At 31.5% G+C, this 26208-nt stretch overlaps 2 protein-coding genes across 3 annotated transcripts in view; both read left to right on the top strand.

Moving 5' to 3' along the window:
• LOC133333284 (ABC transporter G family member 23) overlaps positions 1-8081 on the top strand; it is a 39160-nt gene extending 31079 nt beyond the window's left edge. For both annotated transcript variants that reach the window (XM_061541598.1, XM_061541599.1), the window contains exons 6-12: positions 6231-6320; positions 6402-6587; positions 6652-6850; positions 6910-7159; positions 7227-7287; positions 7507-7838; positions 7897-8081. In XM_061541598.1, coding sequence (XP_061397582.1) covers positions 6231-6320; positions 6402-6587; positions 6652-6850; positions 6910-7159; positions 7227-7287; positions 7507-7838; positions 7897-8071 — 1293 coding nt within the window. In that variant the 3' untranslated portion in view covers positions 8072-8081. The remainder of the gene's footprint in view (positions 1-6230; positions 6321-6401; positions 6588-6651; positions 6851-6909; positions 7160-7226; positions 7288-7506; positions 7839-7896) is intronic.
• Positions 8082-11544: 3463 nt separating this feature from the next.
• Positions 11545-26208, top strand: part of LOC133333280 (uncharacterized) — a 53437-nt gene continuing 38773 nt past the window's right edge. The window contains exons 1-11 of the mRNA XM_061541594.1: positions 11545-11616; positions 11692-11949; positions 13157-13373; positions 13437-13566; positions 13636-14106; positions 15726-16475; positions 19194-19502; positions 19562-20583; positions 21357-22250; positions 23952-24389; positions 25023-25206. Of these exons, the coding sequence (XP_061397578.1) occupies positions 11549-11616; positions 11692-11949; positions 13157-13373; positions 13437-13566; positions 13636-14106; positions 15726-16475; positions 19194-19502; positions 19562-20583; positions 21357-22250; positions 23952-24389; positions 25023-25206 (4741 nt within the window). The 5' untranslated portion in view covers positions 11545-11548. The remainder of the gene's footprint in view (positions 11617-11691; positions 11950-13156; positions 13374-13436; positions 13567-13635; positions 14107-15725; positions 16476-19193; positions 19503-19561; positions 20584-21356; positions 22251-23951; positions 24390-25022; positions 25207-26208) is intronic.

A 26208-nucleotide genomic window follows, 5' to 3' on the forward strand; every position in this document is an offset into this window, starting at 1 on the left:
CCAATTATCACAACATGTAGTTTTTCATCCTCGTAATGAAGGTGGAGTCCTAACATGTGTGAAATTGATATTTCACGTTTTTATTGTATTTTCTCAATTTGACCCGTGTCATGTCGTGTCAGTCGATGTTGCCGACAGATATACACCCTCAGCCTATGGTTTGTAGAGGTCTTCGGAATTACACACAGGTTTTATAAATCGCTTTATATAAGGTATATTTTTTTATCAAAGAGGTTTCCGAATTTAAGGGACCCCACCCATTCTCAGTTTCAAAAAATTTAAATTTGTTTTTTGATTTGATTCGAACCTACACTAAATCAAGAACTTCAAGTAAAAATCTCAACAAATTTTGAAGATATAGCCGATTTATTGTGTTAGCATCAAGCGACGGTATAACGGCTTTTTACGAATGACGGGCACGATAACACAAAAACGAATAATCCAATCAGTTCCAAATTTTGACACGTTTTTATGTGAGTGAATCGGTGAATATCTTCCTTATTTATTAAATTTTTAACAAAAATAGGCGATTATCCAAAAAACTTTTTTCAAACGTCCGCCATTTTATTAATTTTTGAGCGAAGCCAATAATCCTAGTTAATAAGAGAGCCAGAAATATACTCTTTATAACACCCTTGGAACAACAACAAAACAATTTTTTGCATATAATCTTCAAATATATAAGTACAAAGTTTCAAACCTTGATATTCATTTGCCAGCCCATTGAAAATCTTGAAATTTTAAAACGGAGAATGGGTTTATAAAATATTGACCCTTTGTTGGTGAGGTACCAGAAGGAGTGGACCAATTGGTCCTATCTTAGGACTTGATCTAGGCTTGGTAAAGATAATAGGAATTTGTTGAATTTAAAAGTATTGACGTTTTGGTTATTTGTGGTGGAGGTACCAGAAGGAGTGGAGCAATGGACCCCATCTTGATCTAGGCTTTATAAAGAATATATAATTTATGTAAAGCTTGGTTCAAATGGGATAGTCCGTTCTCATGACATTATACAATTAATTTTTAGTACAATTGTTGTATTCCCCATATTCGAACTTAAGTTTGGTAGAAATACTGACATAAAGACGGACGAACATGTGTAAATCGACTCCAAATTGTCTGAAATTGATTTGATCCAAAGAAACATGGAGTCTAAACCAATATTTCGATGATGCACTTTTTTGCAAAATGTATATAGGTGCCAAAACGGGGCCATTAGGTGCCAAGACGAGGTTGTAATATGATAGATGCAGGTTTCGTCACCTGTGACGATCTTATACACGCCTTTTGAAGTACAGCAATCGTAATTTTTCACAATTCCTTTGTACCACTCGAAACAAGCCTGCTTTTGAGCGATTTTAAAATGGTGCGGGAACCAGTTTGCAGATACTTATTTAGCGGCTATTCTATATCAGACGGTGAAAAAATGTCATACGGGACGCAACATGATTTTGCATTATAAGTAGACCTCGGATTTTTGCATATTTTTTATGCTTTATCCGATTGGACTCAAATTTTGTATTTAGGCGTTTCATGCTTTAATTGATCGATATTTGGGGTCATGTCAAAAATATGCAAAAAATATGCAAAAAATATGCAAAATATATGCAAAAAATATGCAAAATATATGCAAAAAATATGCAAAATATGCAAAAAATATGCAAAATATGCAAAAAATATGCAAAATATGCAAAAAATATGCAAAATATGCAAAAAATATGCAAAATATGCAAAAATATGCAAAATATGCACGGTATGCTAGGTCGATATGCGATAAATATATGCAAAAAATATACAAAATATGCATTGTCGATATGCAAAATATGCAAAAATATGCAAAATATGCAAAAATATGCAAAAATATGCAAAATATGCAAAAATATGCAAAATATGCAAAAATATGCAAAATATACAAAAATATGCAAAATATATGCAAAATATGCAAAAATATGCAAAATATGCAAAAATATGCAAAATATGCAAAATATGCAAAATATGCAAAATATGCAAAATATGCAAAAATATGCAAACATATGCAAAATATGCAAAATATGCAAAAATATGCAAACATATGCAAAATATGCAAAAATATGCAAAATATGCAAAAATATGCAAAATATATGCAAAATATGCAAAAAATATGCAAAATATGCAAAAATATGCAAAATATGCACGGTATGCTAGGTCGATATGCGATAAATATATGCAAAAAATATACAAAATATGCATTGTCGATATGCAAAATATGCAAAAATATGCAAAATATGCAAAAATATGCAAAAATATGCAAAATATGCAAAAATATGCAAAATATGCAAAAATATGCAAAATATACAAAAATATGCAAAATATATGCAAAATATGCAAAAATATGCAAAATATGCAAAAATATGCAAAATATGCAAAATATGCAAAATATGCAAAATATGCAAAATATGCAAAATATGCAAAATATGCAAAAATATGCAAACATATGCAAAATATGCAAAATATGCAAAAATATGCAAAATATGCAAAAATATGCAAAATATATGCAAAATATGCAAAATATATGCAAAATATGCAAAAAATATGCAAAATATGCAAAAAATATGCAAAATATGCAAAAATATGCAAAATATGCAAAATATGCAAAATATGCAAAATATGCAAAAATATGCAAACATATGCAAAATATGCAAAATATGCAAAAATATGCAAACATATGCAAAATATGCAAAAATATGCAAAATATGCAAAAATATGCAAAATATATGCAAAATATATGCAAAATATGCAAAAAATATGCAAAATATGCAAAAATATGCAAAATATGCACGGTATGCTAGGTCGATATGCGATAAATATATGCAAAATATGCAAAAATATGCAAAATATGCAAAATATGCAAAAATATGCAAAATATGCAAAAATATGCAAAATATACAAAAATATGCAAAATATATGCAAAATATGCAAAAATATGCAAAATATGCAAAAATATGCAAAATATGCAAAATATGCAAAATATGCAAAATATGCAAAATATGCAAAATATGCAAAAATATGCAAACATATGCAAAATATGCAAAATATGCAAAAATATGCAAAATATGCAAAAATATGCAAAATATATGCAAAATATGCAAAATATATGCAAAATATGCAAAAAATATGCAAAATATGCAAAAAATATGCAAAATATGCAAAAATATGCAAAATATGCACGGTATGCTAGGTCGATATGCGATAAATATATGCAAAAAATATACAAAATATGCATTGTCGATATGCAAAATATGCAAAAATATGCAAAATATGCAAAAATATGCAAAATATGCAAAATATGCAAAAATATGCAAAATATGCAAAAATATGCAAAATATACAAAAATATGCAAAATATATGCAAAATATGCAAACATATGCAAAATATATGCAAAATATGCAAACATATGCAAAATATGCAAAAATATGCAAAAAATATGCAAAATATGCTAAAATATGCGATAAATATATGCAAAAAAAATACAAAATATGCATTGTCGATATGCAAAATATGCAAAAATATGCAAAATATATGCACGGTATGCTAGGTCGCAATATTAAAGATAGAACTTTGAAATTTTGCACATATATTATTATTACTCCTAGGATGTTTGGTATTGGAAATGGGATATATCGGTCCACGTTTTAGTATATCGCCATATAACGGTTATATATGTTTGCATGTTTTATACATATATTTAGCAAATTTTTCATAATGCCCCAAAAATCTAACAGTTGAACCATGAAACGCATACATACACAATTAGATTTCTATAGGTTAAAAAGAAAGAAAGCACACAAATTCGAAAACTACCCTGAATTTTTTTTTTTTTTGATTAAAATGATTGCATATGTGAAATATGTTGCTCATATTTGCACATATTTTGCATATTTTTGCCTATATTTTGCATATTTTTGCATATTTTGCATATTTTGGCATATTTTGCATATGTTTGCATATTTTGCATATATTTTGCATATTTCTGCATATGTTTGCATATGTTTGCATATTTTGCATATTTTTGCATATTTTGCATATGTTTGCATATTTTGCATATGTTTGCATATTTTGCATATATTTTGCATATTTTGCATATATTTTGCATATTTTTGCATATTTTGCATATTTTGCATATTTTTGCATATTTTGCATATGTTTGCATATTTTGCATATATTTTGCATATTTTTGCATATTTTGCATATGTTTGAATATTTTTGCATATTTTGCATATGTTTGCATATGTTTGCATATTTTGCATATTTTTGCATATTTTGCATATGTTTGCATATTTTGCATATATTTTGCATATTTTGCATATATTTTGCATATTTTTGCATATTTTGCATATTTTTGCATATTTTGCATATTTTGCATATTTTTGCATATTTTGCATATGTTTGCATATTTTTTGCATATTTTGCATATTTTTGCATATTTTGCATATTTTGCATATGTTTGCATATTTTTGCATATATTGCATATGTTTGCATATTTTGCATATGTTTGCATATTTTGCATATATTTTGCATATTTTGCATATTTTTGCATATTTTGCATATTTTTGCATATTTTGCATATGTTTGCATATATTTTGCATATTTTGCATATTTTGCATATTTTTTGCATATTTTTTGCATATTTTGCATATTTTTGCATATTTTAGCATATATTTTGCATATTTTATGCATATATTTTGCATATTTATTGCATATCGACCTAGCATATTTTGCATATTTTTTGCATATTTTGCATATATTTTGCATATTTTGCATATTTTTTGCATATGTTGCATATATTTTGCATATTTTGCATATTTTTTGCATATTTTGCATATTTTTTGCATATTTGCATATTTTTTGCATATCTCGTGCATATGCAAAATATGCAAATATGCAAAAAATTAAAAATATGAACCCTTCAAATAATTCTAAATCCTTTGAAACGAATTTGTGTCCAATCAGAATTTCGATATCTTCATTATTAAAAAATATGCAAATATGCAAAATCCGAGGTCTAATTATAAGTTAACGCACGGTATCAATGTTCTGTGGCACAACGTCCGTTTTGTTGACCTTCGTATTTGGCCGAAAATCAACACGGTTGAATTCATTACCACAATTTTTCAGAGTGTTATATACAAAGATTTAAGGTGATAAAGTGGTGAAATCTGGTCGCGTGAAAAATTATTTTTTTATTAAATTTATTTTCAAGCTATTTTAAACAGTACAACAAATGTTCATATGTCAAACAGTACTAAGTACCTTTATATTAACAAAAGTCCAATTTCCCAATTAAAATGTCTGATGACGCCAGGCAAAAAAAAAAAAAAAAAAAAAAAAAAACTTAACAGAACCTATGATCTTTGAATTATATTTTCTTAAATAAATGAAGTATGTTGCTACAAATACATAATTATAAATGTCAACCATTATAAATTAAATAGCCCTACTTATAAATATTTATTTTAAATTTACCATTACAACTCTACTAGTCTTAAACTACTCTTAACGCAAAATAATATATATAAAGGATTCTATAATATAATCCATAAAATTATATATTTTTATTTTTTAACTTCAGATTTTGAGAGTTTGTTCCCTTACTAGTTCAATAAGCAATACATATAAAAATACTGAAGAATGCTTCTGTTATATATTTATATTGTAGTTTTTTTTTTTTTAATTTTATTAAAAACCTAATACATTTTATATAAATAGTGCGGTTAGGGAATAGACCTCCCATATATTTTTTTATAACCTTCAAATATCCCAATTTTAAATAACTCCTTTTGTAGGATGATTATAACATTTTTACGGTGTCCTGTATTTTTTATATTTTATGTTGCTCTATTTTCGAAATATTTATTTGCCCTTTATTCTCTCTGGCAGAGAACTCAGAAAGACATTAAGGTATTTACTAAAAAAGAAAATCTAAGTTAAATTATCACAAATTTATATGTTACGATACATGAAAACAAATTTATTACATAAATATTATTATAATTTTTTTATTTAATTATAATATAATATAATTATTATTATATTATATTTAATTTATATTATATAAATATTATCACATATTTAATATAATTAGGACCTTATTGGGAAAATCAAATATCAGGATTAATAATAATAAAAATATTATTTTTTACTCATTAACAAAAAACTCAAATAATAATTTTAATTAATTTGTCGCTGCACAGCTAAATCAAGAACCCTATGAACCTCCACCAAACAAGAAGAATCCCAATGATGAAGAAAGCTGTCAGGATTGTTATGCCAATTTGTGCAAGGTTAGTAATAATTAATGGCAAGACAATAGCAATAAAAATTTTAACTTTGTTTTTTTTTTTTCTTTCCATTTACACGTTCAGGTTACAACCAAGGGCAAAATCAAGGCTTTACTAAACAAAAACTTTTTACGTATGTGGCGTAATGTTGGTGTGATGCTATTCATTTTTGCCTTACCGGTTATGCAGGTTATTCTGTTCTGTTTGGCCATTGGTCGGGATCCAACTGGTTTGAATTTGGCTATTGTTAATGGTGAAATGAATAATACGGTAGGATTATTTTTTTATTTTTAAAATTGATAACAAATTATTAATTTATTTTATTTGTTTATAGGAAACATGTTACTGGGATGATGGTTGCCACTTCACCAACTTGGGCTGTCGCTATTTAAATCATCTAAATCACAGTGTGGACAAGACATATTACACGGACATAGAGGATGCAAAAGAAGCGGTACGACTGGGCAATGCATGGGGTGCCATTTATATAACGGAAAATTTCACAGATGCCTTTACTGCCAGAGCTGCCTTGGGTATGTTATCGCCAGGGAACTAAGATTCAAATGTTATAGCTTGGTTATTCGTTTTGTAGGTCGTGATTCGGACGATGAGACCATTGATCAATCGGAAATTAAAGTCTGGCTGGATATGTCGAATCAACAGATTGGTGTAATGCTTAATCGTGATATTATGTTGGCGTATCGTGACTTTGCCATGGGTCTATTGGGTCAGTGTGGTAATAATCCAAAATTGGGTGATGTTCCAATTCAATTTAAGGAACCCATCTATGGTACAATGAATCCATCGTTTACTGATTTCGTAGCACCTGGTGTTATATTGACGTAAGTATTTGACAGAGGGGGAGGGGTTTTTGGAATCTAGACTATATAACGATTTTTGTTCTTTTAGCATTGTTTTCTTCTTGGCCGTTGCTTTGACTTCATCCGCATTGATTATTGAACGTACTGAAGTAAGTTCATTTTATTAATCATAAAAAATTCACCAAAGTACGAGGTTTAAATTTTTAAGAACATTTATGACCTCTGATTCTCAAACGAATTTTTTGAAACTAAAAATGACCTGCTTACTTTTTGAAAAATCTCGTATTAAGAGACTCTAACCTTTTAAATTTATTTTACTTTTTCTCAGCCTATATTAATTCCATTATTTTGTTTTATTTTTACTTTAGGGTCTCTTGGATCGTTCCTGGGTAGCTGGTGTTGCACCAAGTGAAATTCTACTCTCCCATGTGCTGACACAATTCGTGGTAATGTGTGGCCAAACCACATTGGTGCTCATCTTTATGTTGGTGGTCTTTGGTGTTACCAATAATGGTGATTTGATTTGGGTCGTTGTACTGACACTGCTACAAGGTCTTTGCGGTATGTGCTTCGGTTTCCTTATCTCGGCAGTGTGTGAACTTGAACGTAATGCCATTCAATTGGCTTTGGGTTCATTCTATCCAACACTGCTGCTGTCCGGTGTTATTTGGCCCATTGAGGGTATGCCAATTGTGCTGAAGTAAGTTTTTTCTATATTTTCCCCATTACATTTGACTAATTTCAATAATTTTTTCCAGATATATTTCCTTGTGTCTGCCTTTGACCCTGGCCACCTCATCATTGCGTTCAATATTAACACGAGGATGGGAAATTGCCGAAACAGAGGTGTACACCGGTTTCCTGAGTACTTTAGCCTGGATATTAGGATTCTTAATTTTAACATTAGTGGTGCTGCGTACAAAACGAAATTAAAATGTTCGTTTCGTTTAAGAGGGGCCTTTATCCTGCAAGAGAGGGTCTCTAAATAACCTGACAAAAGGCTTTTGTAAACTTAAAGATTCCTTTTCACATTGTTTGTCTCTCTACCTTTTTTCACTTAACTGTTCTTTAATTTATTTGATCCCTGTTTTCTGCTCCTCCCACATTTAGAAGTATTGTCCTATAAAAAAATCCTAAAATTATGTCTCTTGTCCCTTTTCTCTTTACAAAAGCCTGAATTTTGTAAAAATTATCGTTAAACTAAAGAGAAAACAAAAACAAACTAGTATAATTTTTTTTGTTTAATGAAATAAGTTAACAAGTCCTAAAGTTTATTATTATAATAATTATTTTTATTATTATTGTCGTAATTTGTATTACTGCTGTCGCACACACAGCCGAAGAGACGAAGATGACGAAGAAAATAACATTTAAGAAGTTGAAGTAATCAGTTTTAAGCTAGATTTACTAGGTTAAGGTGCATTGTGTATTTTTTTTATTTCGTCAAAAAAATCAGCCCTCATCACTCATCCGATATTTAAGCATCACGAATAAAAAAAACAATAAGAAAAAAGTCAACAAATATTGTCACAAAAGTGCCTTTATTTTGTTATCAGAGAATTTGTTTATTTTCACATTTTAATTAATTAGAACCAGTTCATTAATAAATATATTAAAAAAGAATATTTTGTATGACAAATTATGGTTAAGGTTTTAAATGTCTCTCTATATATATTATAAATATAAACAAGTATATGTGTAAGGCAAAGTGTACATACAACAGCAAAACAAAAAAATATTTCCTAATAAAAATTGTCAAAAGTTTTCCCTGTCAATTGTTATACTTCCTTCACTTTGTCTATCCTACAATTATAACAAATTTCTCAATTCCGAACTATTAGGTTTCAACACACCTTTCTACACTTTTTGAAAATCGAAATTTATATTGACTCCTTCTTCGACCAGATATTTATTTTGCAATCATTATGTTTCTTCTTTCTTTCTCCCGCCCACTTGTTTTCTATATTAACACTCCAAAAAGGACTGTGATTAGTGTTTGTTTCTCTTCCTTAGCTTTTGTCTCTTTCGTAATACATACAAACGTTTTTATCTTATTATAAATATTATTATTACATTTTTATTCCACAATTATTTAAAAAATACCGTTTTCAACGAAAAGTTAATAATATTCTAGAATATTATTTTATTTTTCATTTATTATGGGGAAACATTTTTTTTATCAAAAATATATAATTTGTAAGTAGTATATTTAACACAGAAAAAAACAATATACAAAAATACATCCTTAAATTATCTTTTTACGAATTCGAAAGACATACATACATATCTGCATTTGTATGTCACAATTACAGAGGTATCCGCTATTTTTGTCTTTAAAATTTTGGTCATGTGTATCTTTTCTTTATTTTGTATTAGTTTTCTTTTTTAGTGATTACTTGTAAATTTATCATTTGTATAACGAAATGTAGATTGCAATAATATTATATTATATTATAAATTGAGCTTTTTACAATAAAAACAATTCTATGAAAATATTATAAAAAATACTTGTTTTATTTTAAAATTGTTTTAATAAAATGGAATAGTCCAGGGTGTTCGAAGGCCAAAAATGGAATATTTTCAAACAGTATGCACCAATATCGACTCAAAGCGAATGAAATCGGGCATTATTATGTTACGATGTATAATTTTTCATTTGAATATTTATATTACTATTAGTTGGCAACCGTTCATTACGATTTTAGTTTTATACTAGCATATGTCCGCTACTTCGTTAGCGAAAACTGCATATGACAGAAGAGCTAATTAACACATACACAATATTAACATTTTAGTACCATTTAGTTCCAATTCTGATCGCAACAATGTTAGTGCCATTCGTTACCTTTCGTACTAAGTCCAAGAAAAACGGTCAAAATGGCTGCTTTCGGCAATCTACATGAGTACAGACATTCAAAACCACCTCCTTATATCGAATCTACTTCTCGGCCTTCTCGGCCTTCTCTACATGCCAAATTTAAAGTTTATGGCTCTAAACACGAAAGTTCTTGTTCCACCGGTTCGCTAAATACAAATGTTACCATATTTAGCACTGTTCGTGCTTTAGTTACCCCAAATTTTAAGATTCCAGCTTTAGCCGTTTCCCCTCGGCTTTGATGAATCGTAAAGTCAGTAAATCACTTCACACTTAATAGTTTACAGTCGAAATTTTTCAAAATAAAAAAAAATGTTCTCAAATATTTTATAACGACCATCGCATTCGCCGGTCCTTTAATCGTTTCATCGGCGATTGCGACTGCAGTAAATAAATGTGAAACTGATAGAAAATCGTTCTTCAACACAAATCCAAATTTTTAAAACTACTCCAGAATATGCCAACTATTCTTGATTGTACAAGATTTGGTAGTTTTATTGGATTTTACAAAATAAATTAGTCAAAATGACAACCACCCTATTATTTGGCTTATTATACAATAGCTTTGTTCCTTTACCATCAAGAATTTCCAAGTTTTACAAATTTCTACTTGAAAGCGTCCCTGCACGTAAAAAGTAGTAAAACTTGAAACAATATTTAAGAGAATGCAAACAAAAATGGCTTTCTCTTCTTAAACTTTTTACTGCATTATTATCAAAATTACCTTATTACATTATTACAACGTTACCTAAATTCCAACGTGGCGTATAAATATATTCAACTTCCCCACTATGGCAAAATGTTTTGTACGTCCGTATTGGCCAAATACGTCAAGCCCATGTCTTTTAGCGAACTGAACAAAATCGAGGAACAAACTTGAAAAATTATAAAATTTGGCCAAATAATTAATATTCTTATTGAAAATTTCATATTTCCATTGTGTTTTGTTTCTATTTTCAACAAATGAAAAAATAAAAATTCATTCCGTCAAAGTTGAAATTGTTCAACTTGAAATTTCGTACGCTCGACGTATTTCGGTAACATTCATATAAATGTTCTACCGTTGATTTTAATTCCCCAATTCGATAAAAAAAATACTTAACGCCATCTATAATCTAATTATGTGCCAACTAGACAAAGCCAGCCATATTTGGTTTATGTATATGTGTACACCTTTTTGTGTAGTGTATTTATTTTTATATTCTATTTTCTGAAATCAGCTGATATATTTCATTTATTTTATGTTTTGTGTTATCAATCTATTTGAATACCACAGTTTTGTTCAGCCAGCTTAAATAAGAAGAAGGATTGTTTTGGTTCCCCGTCTGTTTCATTCGGCTCATTCGCATACCAATTCACTGAGAGTGTCAGTTTTTATGTGACCGACGTAAGAAGAAGCATTAAACTTTAAACAAAAACAAAGAAAAGAAAAAAACAGAATTTTACAAAATTTCACCAGGAAACAAGGCCTAATATGTTCCAATTATAAGGGAAAAAAGCGGACCACAACAGTACTCCAATAATCCCCCCACACAATGGATAAAACCAATATTGTGAATACGTTTACGGAGGCTGTGGATCAATTGCGGAATACGGAATGCAGGTAAATCTGGGTATGGCTGAATTTTGCAATAATTAATTGCCAAATTTTTGTTTTCCTTTTCCGGTGGCCGAATAGCGAAAAGGAGAAAATTGCTTGCTTCCAAAAAATTTCGGAATGTATTACCTCGCCGTTGATGCATGGCCATCTCAATTATGCCACATTTTGTAGTAAGGCCACCAATATTCTATTGCTGTTTTGCGAAGATTTGGATCCAACATGTCGTGTCCATGCCGAGGAGAATTTGAATAAAATATTTCGGGTGTTGGAGAAGACAAGGGCACATCGCATTTTAATGGATTTATATGGTGAGATAAAGCGGAATGGTAATCATAGGTAGGTAATTATGATGACGCACTGTGAAATATTTTGTGTGGTTCTTAATGTTTTTCTTTTTTTGCAATGAGTGTACAAACAATGTAATGTGTATATTAGGGTGGTAAGACGATTTGAATTAGGAAACGAAGATCGTTAAGTTTTCTTGCAGAATGTTATAAAAAAACATACATAGGGATATACAATTTTCAAAATATATAGAGAAAAAATTAAAGGATGATACCGAATATATGGTAACCTCCAATGTTTCATTAAGGGGAGACTGGGGGCAGCTTTGGAATTGGGATACCTTCGACAATGGATGTTATCGCGCCAAAAATTTGTTTTCTGTTGAATAAGTACTGAGATATACAGCTCTAAACAAAAAGTGCTGAAGCTGCATCATTATATTATAATTATAAAGTAATTCTTGCGGAAATCGGTATTTCCGGAGATATAGGCCTCCAAAGTTCCGTTGGGACCCTTGTATTTTCAAGTAATTTTTTAAAATTCACTAAGGCAATATGGGTATCATTTTAAAGAATTGGAGCCCTGATTACAAAAATTTAATATTCATATTAAATAAGTCCATACAGAGATATAGGTCTCAAAAGTTCGATAAGTACCTTCCATGTTGTTATTGTGTAATATTGGTCAAGGCTATATGGGTATCATTTTAAAGCTTAAATACATTCTGTCGCGTAGCCTGTGTTGCCATCTGTCCATAGGAGGAAATCCTAAATTCCCGGCCGGAGGCCGGCTACCCTCAAAAACTATTCTAATTGAAAAGAGATTCTGTCGCGTAGCCGGTGTTGACATCTGTCCATAGGAGAAAGTCTTAAATCCCCGGCCGAAGGTCGGCTACCCAAAAACACTATTCTAATTAAAACAGGATTCTGTCGCGTAGCCGGTGTAGCCATCTGTCCATAGGACCTATATCTCAGGAAGTATGGACTTGTTTGATATGGATATTATATTTTTATAATCAGGGCTTCAAATGCTTTAAAATGATACCCATATTGCCTTAGTGAATTTTAAAAAATTACGAGAAAACTCAAGGGTCCGAACGGAACTTTGGAGGCCTATATCTCAGAAATACCGATTTCCACAAGAAAAAAGTATACTGCTGTAATCAGGGCCCCAAGGACTACATGTGGTAAAAATTTCAAAAGGATCCGGGAGGGGGCCCTAAACTACACTTGTTTCCTAATTTATACTCTATTTTTAGATCTCTGCGTATATGTCTACGAATATTTGGTTACTATGCTCCACGTATACGTGAGCACAGTGTACGTTGGTATGCACAAAATCTTTGGCCATGTCTAAAAGTCATAAGCCGGCGTAAGGAAACTCTACTGCAAGAAACACTAAGTGAATTTGTTGTGAAATTTGGTAAAAATATACAACATGGATTAACCGACAGCGAAACCTGTAAACTTTTTGAGGTATAAAATTTCACATTATAATTATTTAAAAACAATTGACAAAATTATATTAATTTGTTTTAGGCATTCATAGAAAATATTGGATCTGATTGTGCTGTAAAACGTCGATGCACAGCTCAAAATTGTATTAGTCTTATTGAGTATGCTAGCAACAAACCGTTAATGGCCAAATATGCACTGAATAAAGTTTTGGGTATGTCAAGTTGAAGAAAATTTAATTTATTTATGCAAAACTCATCAATTATATTTGTTTCCTTTTCAGAAATCCTCTTGACAGACCAACAACCAAATACTGTTATTGGTGTATTGGGTTTCTTGCGACAGTTAGTTGTTATTGTCATCAAAGGCTTGACTTTGGACAACAATGATAATGACGATACATTTGCCACAATGACATCTTCAAAAACCAACAACTCTGAGGAATCTCGCCAATTATTGGAAATATACGATTATTGTTTGTATGTAGTTAGTTCAACACCATCATCCCAACATTCCCATATAAATGCCGCACTGGAAGTGATAAATACGATACTACAATCGCTGGATGGTATTTCCGCCAAAGATTCGAAAAATACACTTCACATTGGACCACAGCTGCTACAATGGATTAATGATAAAAATTTAAAACATGCCGTTTTACTACGAAACAAAAACACACTAAAACATCAGATATTTAGTGCGGAATTATTTGATGAAGTGGACAGATCTGTGAATAGAATTTGTTTAACCGAAGGTATGTATTGCAATATTTTTGAATACTCCAGCCAAGTCATAGAAAGAAACATTACTACTAACTCACACATGTCCAGCAGTATATGTTCAGCTTATGCTAACTACTCATATAAGTAACATTAAACACATCTGCTTAGACATTAAAAAAACATATTAAACCATTTTGTGTATTATTTCATTAATAAATGTATTTGTTTTATGTGGTTTTAAGGGGAACGTAGTCAAAGTATTATACAAAATTAATTTTTAAAAACAATTTTATGCATAACCAAAAGCAGACCAATAGTAAATATTTTTTTTTAATTGGGAAATAACATAAAACTTTGTTGGCAGACTTGACATCCTACTATGTACCAATAAAAAATGAATCTAATTTACATTGGTCTTGGTCTTTATAACAGTAAGTATACATTGGTATGTATACTTACTGTTAGAAAGTCCAAGTAGCATTTTCCAACCGAAGTAGATTGGAAGAAGAATCTTAAGTTTAAAAATACTTTTTTAATTTGAAACTATATTATTTGTATATATTGGGAACATTTTTTAAACATCGAGTCGAACTATTTTTTTGAATTCCACTCCCAATTAGTACATGGTAACTCTCGGAAGGAGAAAAAGTTGTTAACAATTTACTATACAGGTTCATGTTTTGACATAGCTTCCATATAAATGTCTCGTATATAAATGTATCGCATTCCGGTTTTGAAGCCTGAACATTTTTTTCCATGTTTCGAAATACAAGTCTAAAAAAACATTTTACAACTTCATGGGATCTTGTTAGGTAAACAACTTCTTCCTGACATGTTTGGAATTAAGGCCATTTTATATAGCCCCAATATTTCAAAGCTGAGTATATGAAAGTGGGGTAAAAATCCTCTTTGTAGACAATTTGAAAAGTTCAAGTTTTGAAATAGGCCTGAACGTTTTTAAAAATTCGACCGGACTGAACATAATGCCGGTTTCAATTGTTTAAAATTTAAGTAGACATTCCGAGGGTGGGCCGTCTAATACGTTACTACAAATATTCGAAGATTAATAAATACGTTTGTGGTTTCCCCAGCTCCACCTTCGATACAGTTTTCTATACTCAATCCAAGCGTGTCATTCGTATACTAATCGCCGATCTATTATTTTGATTGTTGCTGTTTTTATCAAAAACAAGTTAATTAAAATACATACAGTTTCGCGCTTCCTAAATATTAACTATTAGATTATTGGATTTTTTCACATTCAGTTTTTTATATATATGAACATTTCCAACTAACATGAATACAATGTAATCCCACTTCCTTTAATACATATTCCCAATAACAATTCGTAATTTGCATTGACTAAAATATCCATGTTTGGAATTTTTGGTTTTTCTTTTGTTGTTGATATTGTTGTATCTGGTAAACACCTATTCCCATACTCGAATCAACACAATCTCACACAACATGAGTGGTATTATTCGCTGTATTAAAATCTCTTTCGCAACTATTTTTCCTATTCCATTCTTTTTGTCTGCCTCCGTGTTTTGTGTGTGTTCTAACGTTCGTTCGACTGCCTATATCTTGGGATGTGTGTGTGCGTGCGTGCGTTTGTGTCTGTTTGATTACTTGCGGTTATATTCCGAAAAAGATATCACAGCATCGCAAACATCCAGCGATATTATCCTATTGCAACCTCAACATCAACGACAACAGCATTCGAATACAGGAGCGAAAACATCTGGCATCGGTGTAGAACATCGCTCGAAAAGACATACGGCTCGCAGCATTAGTGAATGTGTCGATATTGATTATGTAGATGAAGATGGGGCACCGCCACCAACAGCATCCTCGATGATGGCGATGACAGCCATTGCTAATAGGAGCAACAAGAATGCCAACGACGACGTTGATGATGATGGCGATGAGGATGACGATGATGGAGATTTTACAACATTGTCTGAAATGAATGATGATTCGCAACACACACAGCCCTCATTGTTAGGGAACATTGATTTCACCACAAAAACCTCTTCAAGTGTAATCAACGAAACTATTTCCGGCCTTGTTGATGGTTCGGCGGCTTCAAAGATACAGCGGCAGGATGATATTGGTAGTGGCGGTGGTACGGGTGATATACAAAAATTTCTTGTCAACTTTTCGTCAGATGATGAAAAGTCAACTCAATTGTGCAGCACAGACAATGAATCTCTGAATAGTATTGAATTTAAGGCTGACATCTCCAGAGGTTTGGTAGTTCAAGGTGTACATTCGAACAGTGACTACAATGATGATCAACAAGGTAGCACAAAAGTGATGGAGGAGGATGAGGCAGTGACAACAAAATCAAGCAACAGCAGTAGTGATGCATTTACCACATTCTTTAATAACTTCAATGCAGGTAAATACGCAAACAATTGTTTATCTTCTAAATGTATAGATGATGGAACACGATGTATTCGATGATTCCCATTCTTGTTAGCATGAATCTATTCTTAATGATGTAATATTGACATGAAATTAGTAATGTTTAGACAACACAATTGATATACAATTAGGCAAAGATTGTTTTTTTGTTTTGTTGCATCTATAAAATGGAATTGCACATTATTTGCATGCTAATAAACATTTTTGATTAGATATTGAAATTATTTGTATTCCGCACTATTTAAATTATATGGAAGGAAGATATCGTAATTTTATTTTTTAGAATGACATTTATAAATAGCTTAATTTACACAATGTCACATGATAACTAATTATTATAAATATAATTATCACTAAATTAGTAAGTTTAGGTATATTTTATTTTTGAAAAATTATAAATGTTTTATATTTATTTTTTTATTTTTAATTCTTAATGTAATTTTCAAAGTCCTTGGTATGTTATTATATTTATAACAATTTTCCTGAATAATACAGATTAGCACTATTATTGTATTCTACATTTTATAGTTGAATTCATATTATCAGATGAATTAAAAAAAAAAAAAAAACAATATATATCACAACGTTTCACAATTTTTCGTTTTTAGGCATGGCCTTTTTAATATAACAATAGTATCTAATCACATTTTTAAGGCTCGCATTTTTCAAACACACCATTAGGTACCGTTTCGGGTTACAACACATTGTGCAATTGTATTTTTTTCAATTGATTTTAGTTCAATTAAAGTTATTCCCAAAAATAATGGATTAATATATAACTATTTTCCTATAGACAATATCATATTTGATTTTATGACCATGTCGTGTTTATTGGTTTGTGTAACAGTTTCTTAAAACGAAACTGTGAAATGCAGGCAATTGCAATTTACACGATACCATATTGTGTATTTAAAGTTTTCCACTTCGATATAAAACAATTGTACGAGGATAGTCTAGTAATTTTCAAATATTAATACTTGACTATCAGAAAAATGTCATTCGTATTTTATGGAAATCATCATATTTCGAAAAAAAGTGAGGAATGAAGATTTAACACCAGACAGATTTCCAATGCAAATGTATGTAGGTAACTGGAAAAAAAGCTAATAAATTAGAAGGAAAGTTTTCCTTGGATCAATTTGAAAACGGCGAAACAATCTTCAAAGTGGCAGCGGTTTCAGAAACCAATCAATGAGAAATAAAAAGTGAATTCAAAATAAAACAACAAACTGGTATTACGCTGGACTATTTTGCAATAACAAACCAGTAAGGAAAGTAGTAAATTCGGACGACAATATGATAACCTTTACCACTTTGGGTATGCATCCTAACAGACGTGGATGTGAACCAATCCAAACACATGTTTTCGGCAACCTATACAAAATTTAATTCCATTAGGCCAGATTTCGCGTCGTTTTTGTAGAATGGAACAACATCATATAAATCAAACTGGGCAAATTTTGATCCCAATTGGATACCAGATTATTATTTGGTGCATAATTAACTTTACACCAATTATTAAAATACGCAATATTTGAGGCTTAATTTAATACCTTGTGTAAACTTTCGTCGCAATCGGAGAAACGGTGGCACTCATTATGCTATCTTATCTTCACCACGTTGTAAGCATTTTCGTGTTAATCGGCCTAATCTTATCCCTTTGGTGCACCATTTACTATAAATCGGACGAAAATATATGTGGGAGCTATATATATATAATTTTCAAATAATGAGGTAAATAAATTATCTGTGCCAAATTTCATCTCATTCGGATAAAAATGTGACCTGCACTTTGTTTACAATTTAATATAGACAGCCAGACGGACGGACATGTATACATCGACTCAGAAAGTGATTCTAAGCATATTCTCAAAAGGAACCATGGGTCTATATCGTTTCCTATTGCCTGCTACATATGCACGTAGACATAATACCTGGTACCACAGTGTGGTAAATGGTACACAAATATTATTTTGTAAACGAAAGTCGTATTAAGATCTATGTCAGAACTCAATATTCAAAATTATTCAAAATATGAAACAGTGGATCTACATTTTCTCCGAGAACTTGAAAAACCAGTCCGTTAGTATCATTGTTTTTTTAATATACTTTTGTTTTTAAATATATTTTTGTTCTATTTTCATAACGTATTTATATTTAAACATAATTTTTTTCCATTCATTCCCACATATGCCTCATACACATTGCATGCATCCGTTACATAGTATAACCGAACATTTGTGGGTTATCCATTTCATTTTTCCATATGTTGTTGTTCTTGTTGTTGCTGTTTTGCTTTCAAAACTTTAACCACAAAAAGGATGTTGCATGTTAAAATGTAATTGTTGTTTATTTTAAAGATGATCATCGTCGCTGACCGAACATCTCTTCCGGCATCTTTCGATGATGCTAAACGTATAGGAAATACATTTTGTTGTGTGTTTTTTTGGGTTGTCTTTGGTCATTGTTCGTAACGAAATGGAACATTTACAAAAATATTTACTTAACGTATGTCGTATATGATTTTGCATGTCTGTGCTAGTCTGTTGTGTGTTAATAGTTTATGTTCTACTTACATATGTTCGTAGATGAATGTATGAATGCTTGTCGTTAACACTTTTAAAGTTTAAGGAATTGCGAATACATGAGGAAAGAGTTTTTTGTTTAAATTGCTTTTTTGTTGTTGTTGCAGCATCGGAATCTGTTACGAAATTATTTCGACCCAGTGGTTCTTCATCTAGTGCTTCGAAAAATGTAATTTCTCCATCGACTACGGCTGATTCTCTATCGTTGGCCTCAAATGTAAGCTCCCTTAAACGCACCGGCACCGAAGTGGATGTTATTGAGGATTCGTCTCCAGAATCCAGTAAAACATTTCCCACACCTTCAACGGCCATTATGGGAGAAATACGTTCTCTGGATTCAGTTGATATTCAAAGTACCACAGATGTCAGACCAAATGAAAATGATACACCCAATGTGACGCCCTTAAAGAAAAACAGTACATATTTAGAGATATTTTTATACTGCTGATCGAAAGACTAATAATTTCTTTTTCAGGAAATCCATTCCTAAATTCACCATCGTCTACAAGAGATAACTCGGAAATGCCATTAATTCCAGTTGATATTGGCACAGCCCATGAACAACCCTTAGTTACATATACAGCTCGTTTGATAGCTGCCAGATTTTTGTTGGCGGGTAATCCAAAGGGTCTCTACGATGATTCTACGGTTAGAGTTTCAATAAAAAATATTTGCCTGAACGTCATTTCACAATGTGTACGTTTGCGTCCAGAAATATTGGAAATATCCTTGAAATTTATGCAATCCGAGAAATTAATAGAAAAAGTTATGATTGAATCGACAATTGATCCTTCCATCGATCGCCAAAGTCCTTTGCAAATCCCAAGTGATTCAAGTTCCAATATTGGTCAAGACTATGAACATTTAGAGGTGATTACAACTGTAGAGTCGTCTCTGGCTTCAGACGTTCCTAGAAAATCTTCTTTTACTCATTTGGATGTGTTTCGTGTTGACGACAACAATGAAGGGCCACTTTTGGAAATTATCGATGATCATTTTGGTAAAAGTTCAAATGATTTCAATTTTACTGCAACCACTACATCCACAACAATGACAAGAAGTGCAGATCCAGTATTGTTTAGTAAAACCGAAGAAACATCAAACAGTTCACCCATTATGCGAACCAAGAAAGATAAATTGTCTACATCTGAAATTATCGGAGTCGACACAAAAGTAAAAGGGTTTGTTGAAATAACAAAAGCCGACGAAGATACGCCACCAGAAATGACACCACCAAGACCTCCGAAGAGAACAAAAACGTTTAGAAAATCCAATCGTTACAACAATTTGAAGAAAAATGATGTTGTTGATGGTGCCTCAACTACAAATGGTGGCATACAATATATGCAGGATATTTTATATTTATATAATCACGAAGATCCAATTTTACGTGCTGGAGTTCAAAATATTATTGGTCATTATTGTAGATCCAATCAAGCTGGACTTGTTGGAAAATCGAATATAAATTTACAATATTTATTGGCTATATTGTGTATGGTAAGTAAAATATATAAAGTGTAATATGAAAATGAATTGTGGAAATCAAATTGAATAGTTCGCAAATGGAATAGTACATTATGACCTTTGAGAAATCCTGATAAGAATTGAAATCAAATTCTTTGATAACATTCTCGCATAACATTGCATCATATCGTTATCAGAGTAACATAGATTGTGGATAGTCAATATTTACATCAATCAGAGCTGGTAACACAACGTATATTCTTGACATACAAATTTGCATTTATAAATACTGCCCAAATATATACCTATTACCATATCTACCTTAATAAGAATACATCTACATATTTGCAATTTTAGCAACATTTAAAGTAAATTATCCAAATTTGAAAAGAATCCAGTCTCAATTTTTAGTTTACAAAAAAACATGTATAGACGGATTTTTTAAACAAACCTTTCTTGGATTTCCTGTTTGCATAAATTCAATATTTCATAGTGCCTTTAAAAATCATTTTCAAGAACGATCATTTTGAGTGCAAAGCAAACGTTTTATATCGTTTAATGACTACGAGTTGAAAAAAAGAAGAAAACCGAGAAGAAGAAAAGGTCACAACATGTGCTCTGGCCTTTGCGGAAATTCAATCTGACATAATTCATTTTCATGTCTGTGTGTTGTTGTCCACACGCACACATACATTCATTTGCATTTCTTAAGGATATTGTACATTCTTGGCATGTTCAATTTTGTTCACTTATCCACTTCTCCTTGTTGTTGGGTGTGTGTTTTTGCTTCTTTCCTTTTCTTCCAGGGCTTACAAGATGACATTCACACAGTGGTCATACAGGCTTTGAATACATTCGATAAAATATTTCCATATGTGTTATTTAAATATATGACCACTACAACAGCTATGGGTGTAGGAGTGGATGTACAAGGACACAAACAAGTCGCATGTCATCATCATCGTCATCAACATGGAAGACAACACAAAGAACCAACGACGATGCACAACAAGGAACAACAACATTGCCCCAAGCCAGAAAATTGTACTGCTGCTGCCTCCGCCGAAGCTGCTATTCATGCATCGAGCACCAAGCTAAAGTGTATTTCAGGGCACTTTAACGATAATGATGGGATTATAGCTGCGCTTTTGAATGATTTTCAATTGCAAGCGTATATCAACAAGAACAACAACAATGATAGTCAGGCTACACAAGGCAATGATGGCGTAACCCCCAATAATCACATTATGAGTAACGATGGTGGTGTTGCTGCTGCTGCATCCGTTTCCTACGATTGTTGCTCCGCCGCATCATTATTGGCAACATGTTGTTGTTGCTCCACATCTCCATCGGCAAGTCATTGTTGTGGCAGCAACTTACTTTTCATATCACCAAAATTGCTATTGAATAAACTTCGTCTGTGTTACTACAACAAATATTGGTTGGTCCAAAATAAATATGCCGAAGTTATTTCAAATTTAAATTATGCTTCACTACATTCTTATTACGGAAATAACTATACCAAGAACTACAACCACAACAGCAGATGTTGCTTTATCAAAGGCAATGGCTGTTGTTCAACATCTTCAGACGGCTGTCAATTGGGTTGCGGCTGCTGCTGTTGCAGTATAGGGTTAACCAACATGATGGTGGTGGAGGATGATGATGTTGATGGCACTGATTTTGTCTGCAGCTTAGAGGTTAGTGTTGTTATTATTATATTTTTTATATACATATTCTGAGTGTGTGTGTCTGTTGTATTTGTTTAGTTTGCCTTTATTTATTTCTCCCTTTCGGAATATTTGAATTGATAAAAGAAGAAGAGAGAAAATTCCACAAATAACTATTAAACTGTTTGAATTTTCAAATATCCAGATGGATGAAAAAGGGATTTACTACTTTTAAGTAGTACATTCTACTACATTCTACTACATTCTACTTTTTAAATTAGTTATATTATTTGTGGAGATTAGTTTTATAAATTTAAATTAAAAAGAGGTCCCAAAGAGAAATAAATTCGGTGATAAAAAATAATGTTTAGAATAATGGGCTAGAATCATCTATAGCGAAAAACGAATTACCCTCAAAAAATTAGCCTGTAAACATTTATATACAGCTTCCATATACCGTTCAAACGACTTCCCATTGTTTTAGGTGCTTTCGAGCTCTAAGGATTTTTTTGAATATGATATTATACTGAAATTTAAATTTTGAAACATTTGCCAATATCACCAATGATTTGAAATGTTGTATTTCTGGGATAAGATAAAATAATAAAAATTTGAAAATTAAAAAAAAATATATCCAAATGAATTGGCAGTTATTTAACATTAACATCTCTAAACTGGAATCAACCACACCTAGCAAAGAATAGTTATACTACGGTTTCAAATATTTAGAATACAGTCGAAATCAATATAAAATCATAGGCAAACTATTTAAATAGATTTGACAACTGTGATTTGATCTAATCGATATTTGGTTAAAAACGATGTTGTTATAAATATTTCGAACCATATCTCTCCCGATTTAGAAAATGATCTTCAATATAGGTTCCACAGACAAGCCTAAAGCTTCCTGGGACCCATGAATCGTAATTCTCTATGTAAAGAATAATAACAATAAATAATCCGGATTTTGGGGTGTACGTTCTCCTCGGTTGGCAGGGGCGGGTGGGAGTGGCGTGGGAAGGATAAACAAATAAAATAAATGCTTTGACCATTTGGTCTTTAATTTTATTTTCGTATTCACAGTTGTCAATTTTTTTATTTTAATATAATTTACTTTTAATCGTGGTATCTATCATGACAAAATAGTTGTAACGAAATGCTGCTAAACTTTAAGAGTTTACCTCGTTATTACTTCAGTTTATGTTTTTATTGCAAATTTATTTTGGTAAATATACAGAAAAATTGTATCCTTTTATTGGCGTTTTGTGCCTTGAAGCATAAATAAAAGGGTATTTGTAAAAAAATCACTTGGTCAGGGTGAAAAACTCGTATTATTTTGAAGAAAAAGTAAATATTTCCTATGTAAACTTTATTCATGAACAGCGTACAATAATGCATTCTCTCTGCATATGAATGTAAATGGTTTTTGCTATGCAACCAACTATCAGGATATGCCGATAAACATATTTACTTGATTTACTTAATACTAAGTTTTTTCTTTATCTCTTTTTTCCATGAAACTCTGCAATGAAATAGTATTGCAAGAAAAAAACCCTGGGTAAATAGTCGATTGTATTTTTAATAAGAAACGAAATCAATGACTGACCGAATAGAATTTTTAGAATAGTTTTTCCATATGCCTGCCCGTATGTCTTTTTATTTCCGTATTATTTTCTCTCAAATACAACTTCTAATATGTCTGTCTATATCTTCATCCCGACATCTTTACAGAATTCATTTATTGAAGAACTTTTACAATTGATTGCTGAAGATGATGTTCGTGTCAGAGAATGTGCATCGAAATGTTTGTGTCGTTTTATTATCCAAAATGCCAAACATTCTAATTCACATGGCCAAGATCAACAACAACAGCGTTTTCCTTTTGTTAGTCAAGATGATGAAAATATTTTGCATCGCACATTTTGTGATAATCTGAGAATGTTACAAAGCTTCTTCGAGTACAGCATCTTTAAGGATATGTCACCCGCAGTGCGTTATTTATTCAATCCAGAGTACCAACAGCGTAATCATGATGATGTATCAACACCGTTGGATAGTAATGTTGGTGGTACAATAGCAACCAACAAGGATGCCATACAAACGGTGTTGTCCAAAGTTTTATATCGTCTCAGCAATAAGTTGATGTCACTTAAAGACAAAAATGTTCAGGTAAGTTATATAACTAAAGTCAAATAAATGTCGATAGTTTTAAGAAGTTAGTTTTAATGGGAAAAATATATATAAAAGGAAGGAGTTAATCGAACTGATAATTATATATATTAAACCTCAACCAATATAGCGATATGAGGATGTTAAAATTGTTAAAAGACTTACCTTTTGAAGATTATCAGAGAGGGGTACTATATTCTTCTGTTTTGGAAGAGTTCGCTCTTGGAACATAGGTTGTAGATTCAAAGAGGATATATAACAAATGAATTCTCACTCTTTGTTTTCAAGAATACTGGTTATCTCCTCTTAATAGCGTTTAAGACGTTTAATGTTAAAGTTTGGCTATTTCGTATTTCGTATGTTCTCAAACCACATAGATTTCTTTGTATATAATATATCTGAATTATATCAATAACAAAGCATAATGTCATTCTACGGAACTGTCTATGAAAACCCCTTATTTAGTTTCCAATACATTCCGCACTTTAGCTATAAGTATGGGGTATCAATTAGATCAAATGTCTAAAGCAAACTTTATAAAACCATATTGTTTAAATCTACGAAATTGAATATTGTCTCAATAACTAATTGCATTTTTTCATTCTATCTAATTTGTTTGTCTTTTCATTACAGTTTGGCATTATTTACGCCATAAAACAATTACTGAGACAATTTCCATTTGCCGATTATGCTGATGCTTGGTCAGAGTTTAGCTTCATGGAAATTTTCGTTAAATTATCCCAATATAATTACAATACTGCTGTGGACTTGACATGCCAGAGTGATTTGATTGATGTCAGCTGTAAATTAATAGTTGGTAAGTGCATCTTGAACAATGCTCCGATGTAGAAGAAGAATACGAAGAAGCATAAGCAGTAGCCTTGTCTATCACTTACGAGCGAGTTGTTCGTCATACACGACTGACAAGAATAACCGTTAGTTAGTTACTTTATAGTTCATAGTAATGAATGATATGGCGACGTGATGATGATGACAATGCTATTTTCAAATTCTGACGTTCATAATCTTGTGTACGCGTTTCTCTGTATGTAATTTGTAATATCTGGCCATATACAATCATTTAATGATGAAATCTCTTGAGTTGTGTCCATTTGTAAGGCATTTGTAGTTGGCAAATGAATACCCAAGATGCACAGACGACTGAATGTGAGCAACGGATTTAGTGAATTTATAATGAAATATTTCTTAACTGGCCAGTAGTAGTCTTCATTCCGTTGAGGATAGTGGTTGGGTAAATACACTACCCACGCACTCACTTGCCAAATCCATTTGCCATTTGCCTCTGCTACTGGCATTAGAATGAATCCAACGCACACACTTGAGTAAATGTGAATTAGAAATCTGAATCTGTGTTCGCAAATTATATGTTAACATTTATGCTAAAAGGCTGTTAACTGCTTTCTGCCATCACTTTGCCACAGACAGTCGACACTCATTTGCCGAAACACAGTGTGTATGATGTGATTGAATGGTGGCTAAACATTGAAAATCATTTGTGATTTAGATAGATATTGGTTGTTGACCCTTTTGGGCTAGGTAAATAAATTGATTAACATTGAAAATTAAATTTAAATTCAACAGGGACTTTTGAACTGGCGTTACCAGTTCAAAAGTCCGTTACCAGCGTTACCAGCGTTAAGTTAGTCGGTTTGAACTTTTTAGTAAAATATCAGTCAGTTTTTGTATGGAAACTTCTAATATAAATCTAGTTGTACCCAAATTTGTTCTGGGCCAATATGCAGCAAACGAGGCTAGATCTTCGTCCAGATTCTGACCTATGTCGAAGTCATTTCAGAAA

This window comes from Musca vetustissima, unplaced genomic scaffold (assembly GCF_032173495.1).
Source record: "Musca vetustissima isolate MV318-11 ecotype Yass unplaced genomic scaffold, APGP_CSIRO_Mvet_v1 utg3344, whole genome shotgun sequence".
In the NCBI taxonomy this organism is placed as follows: Eukaryota; Metazoa; Arthropoda; class Insecta; order Diptera; family Muscidae; genus Musca; species Musca vetustissima.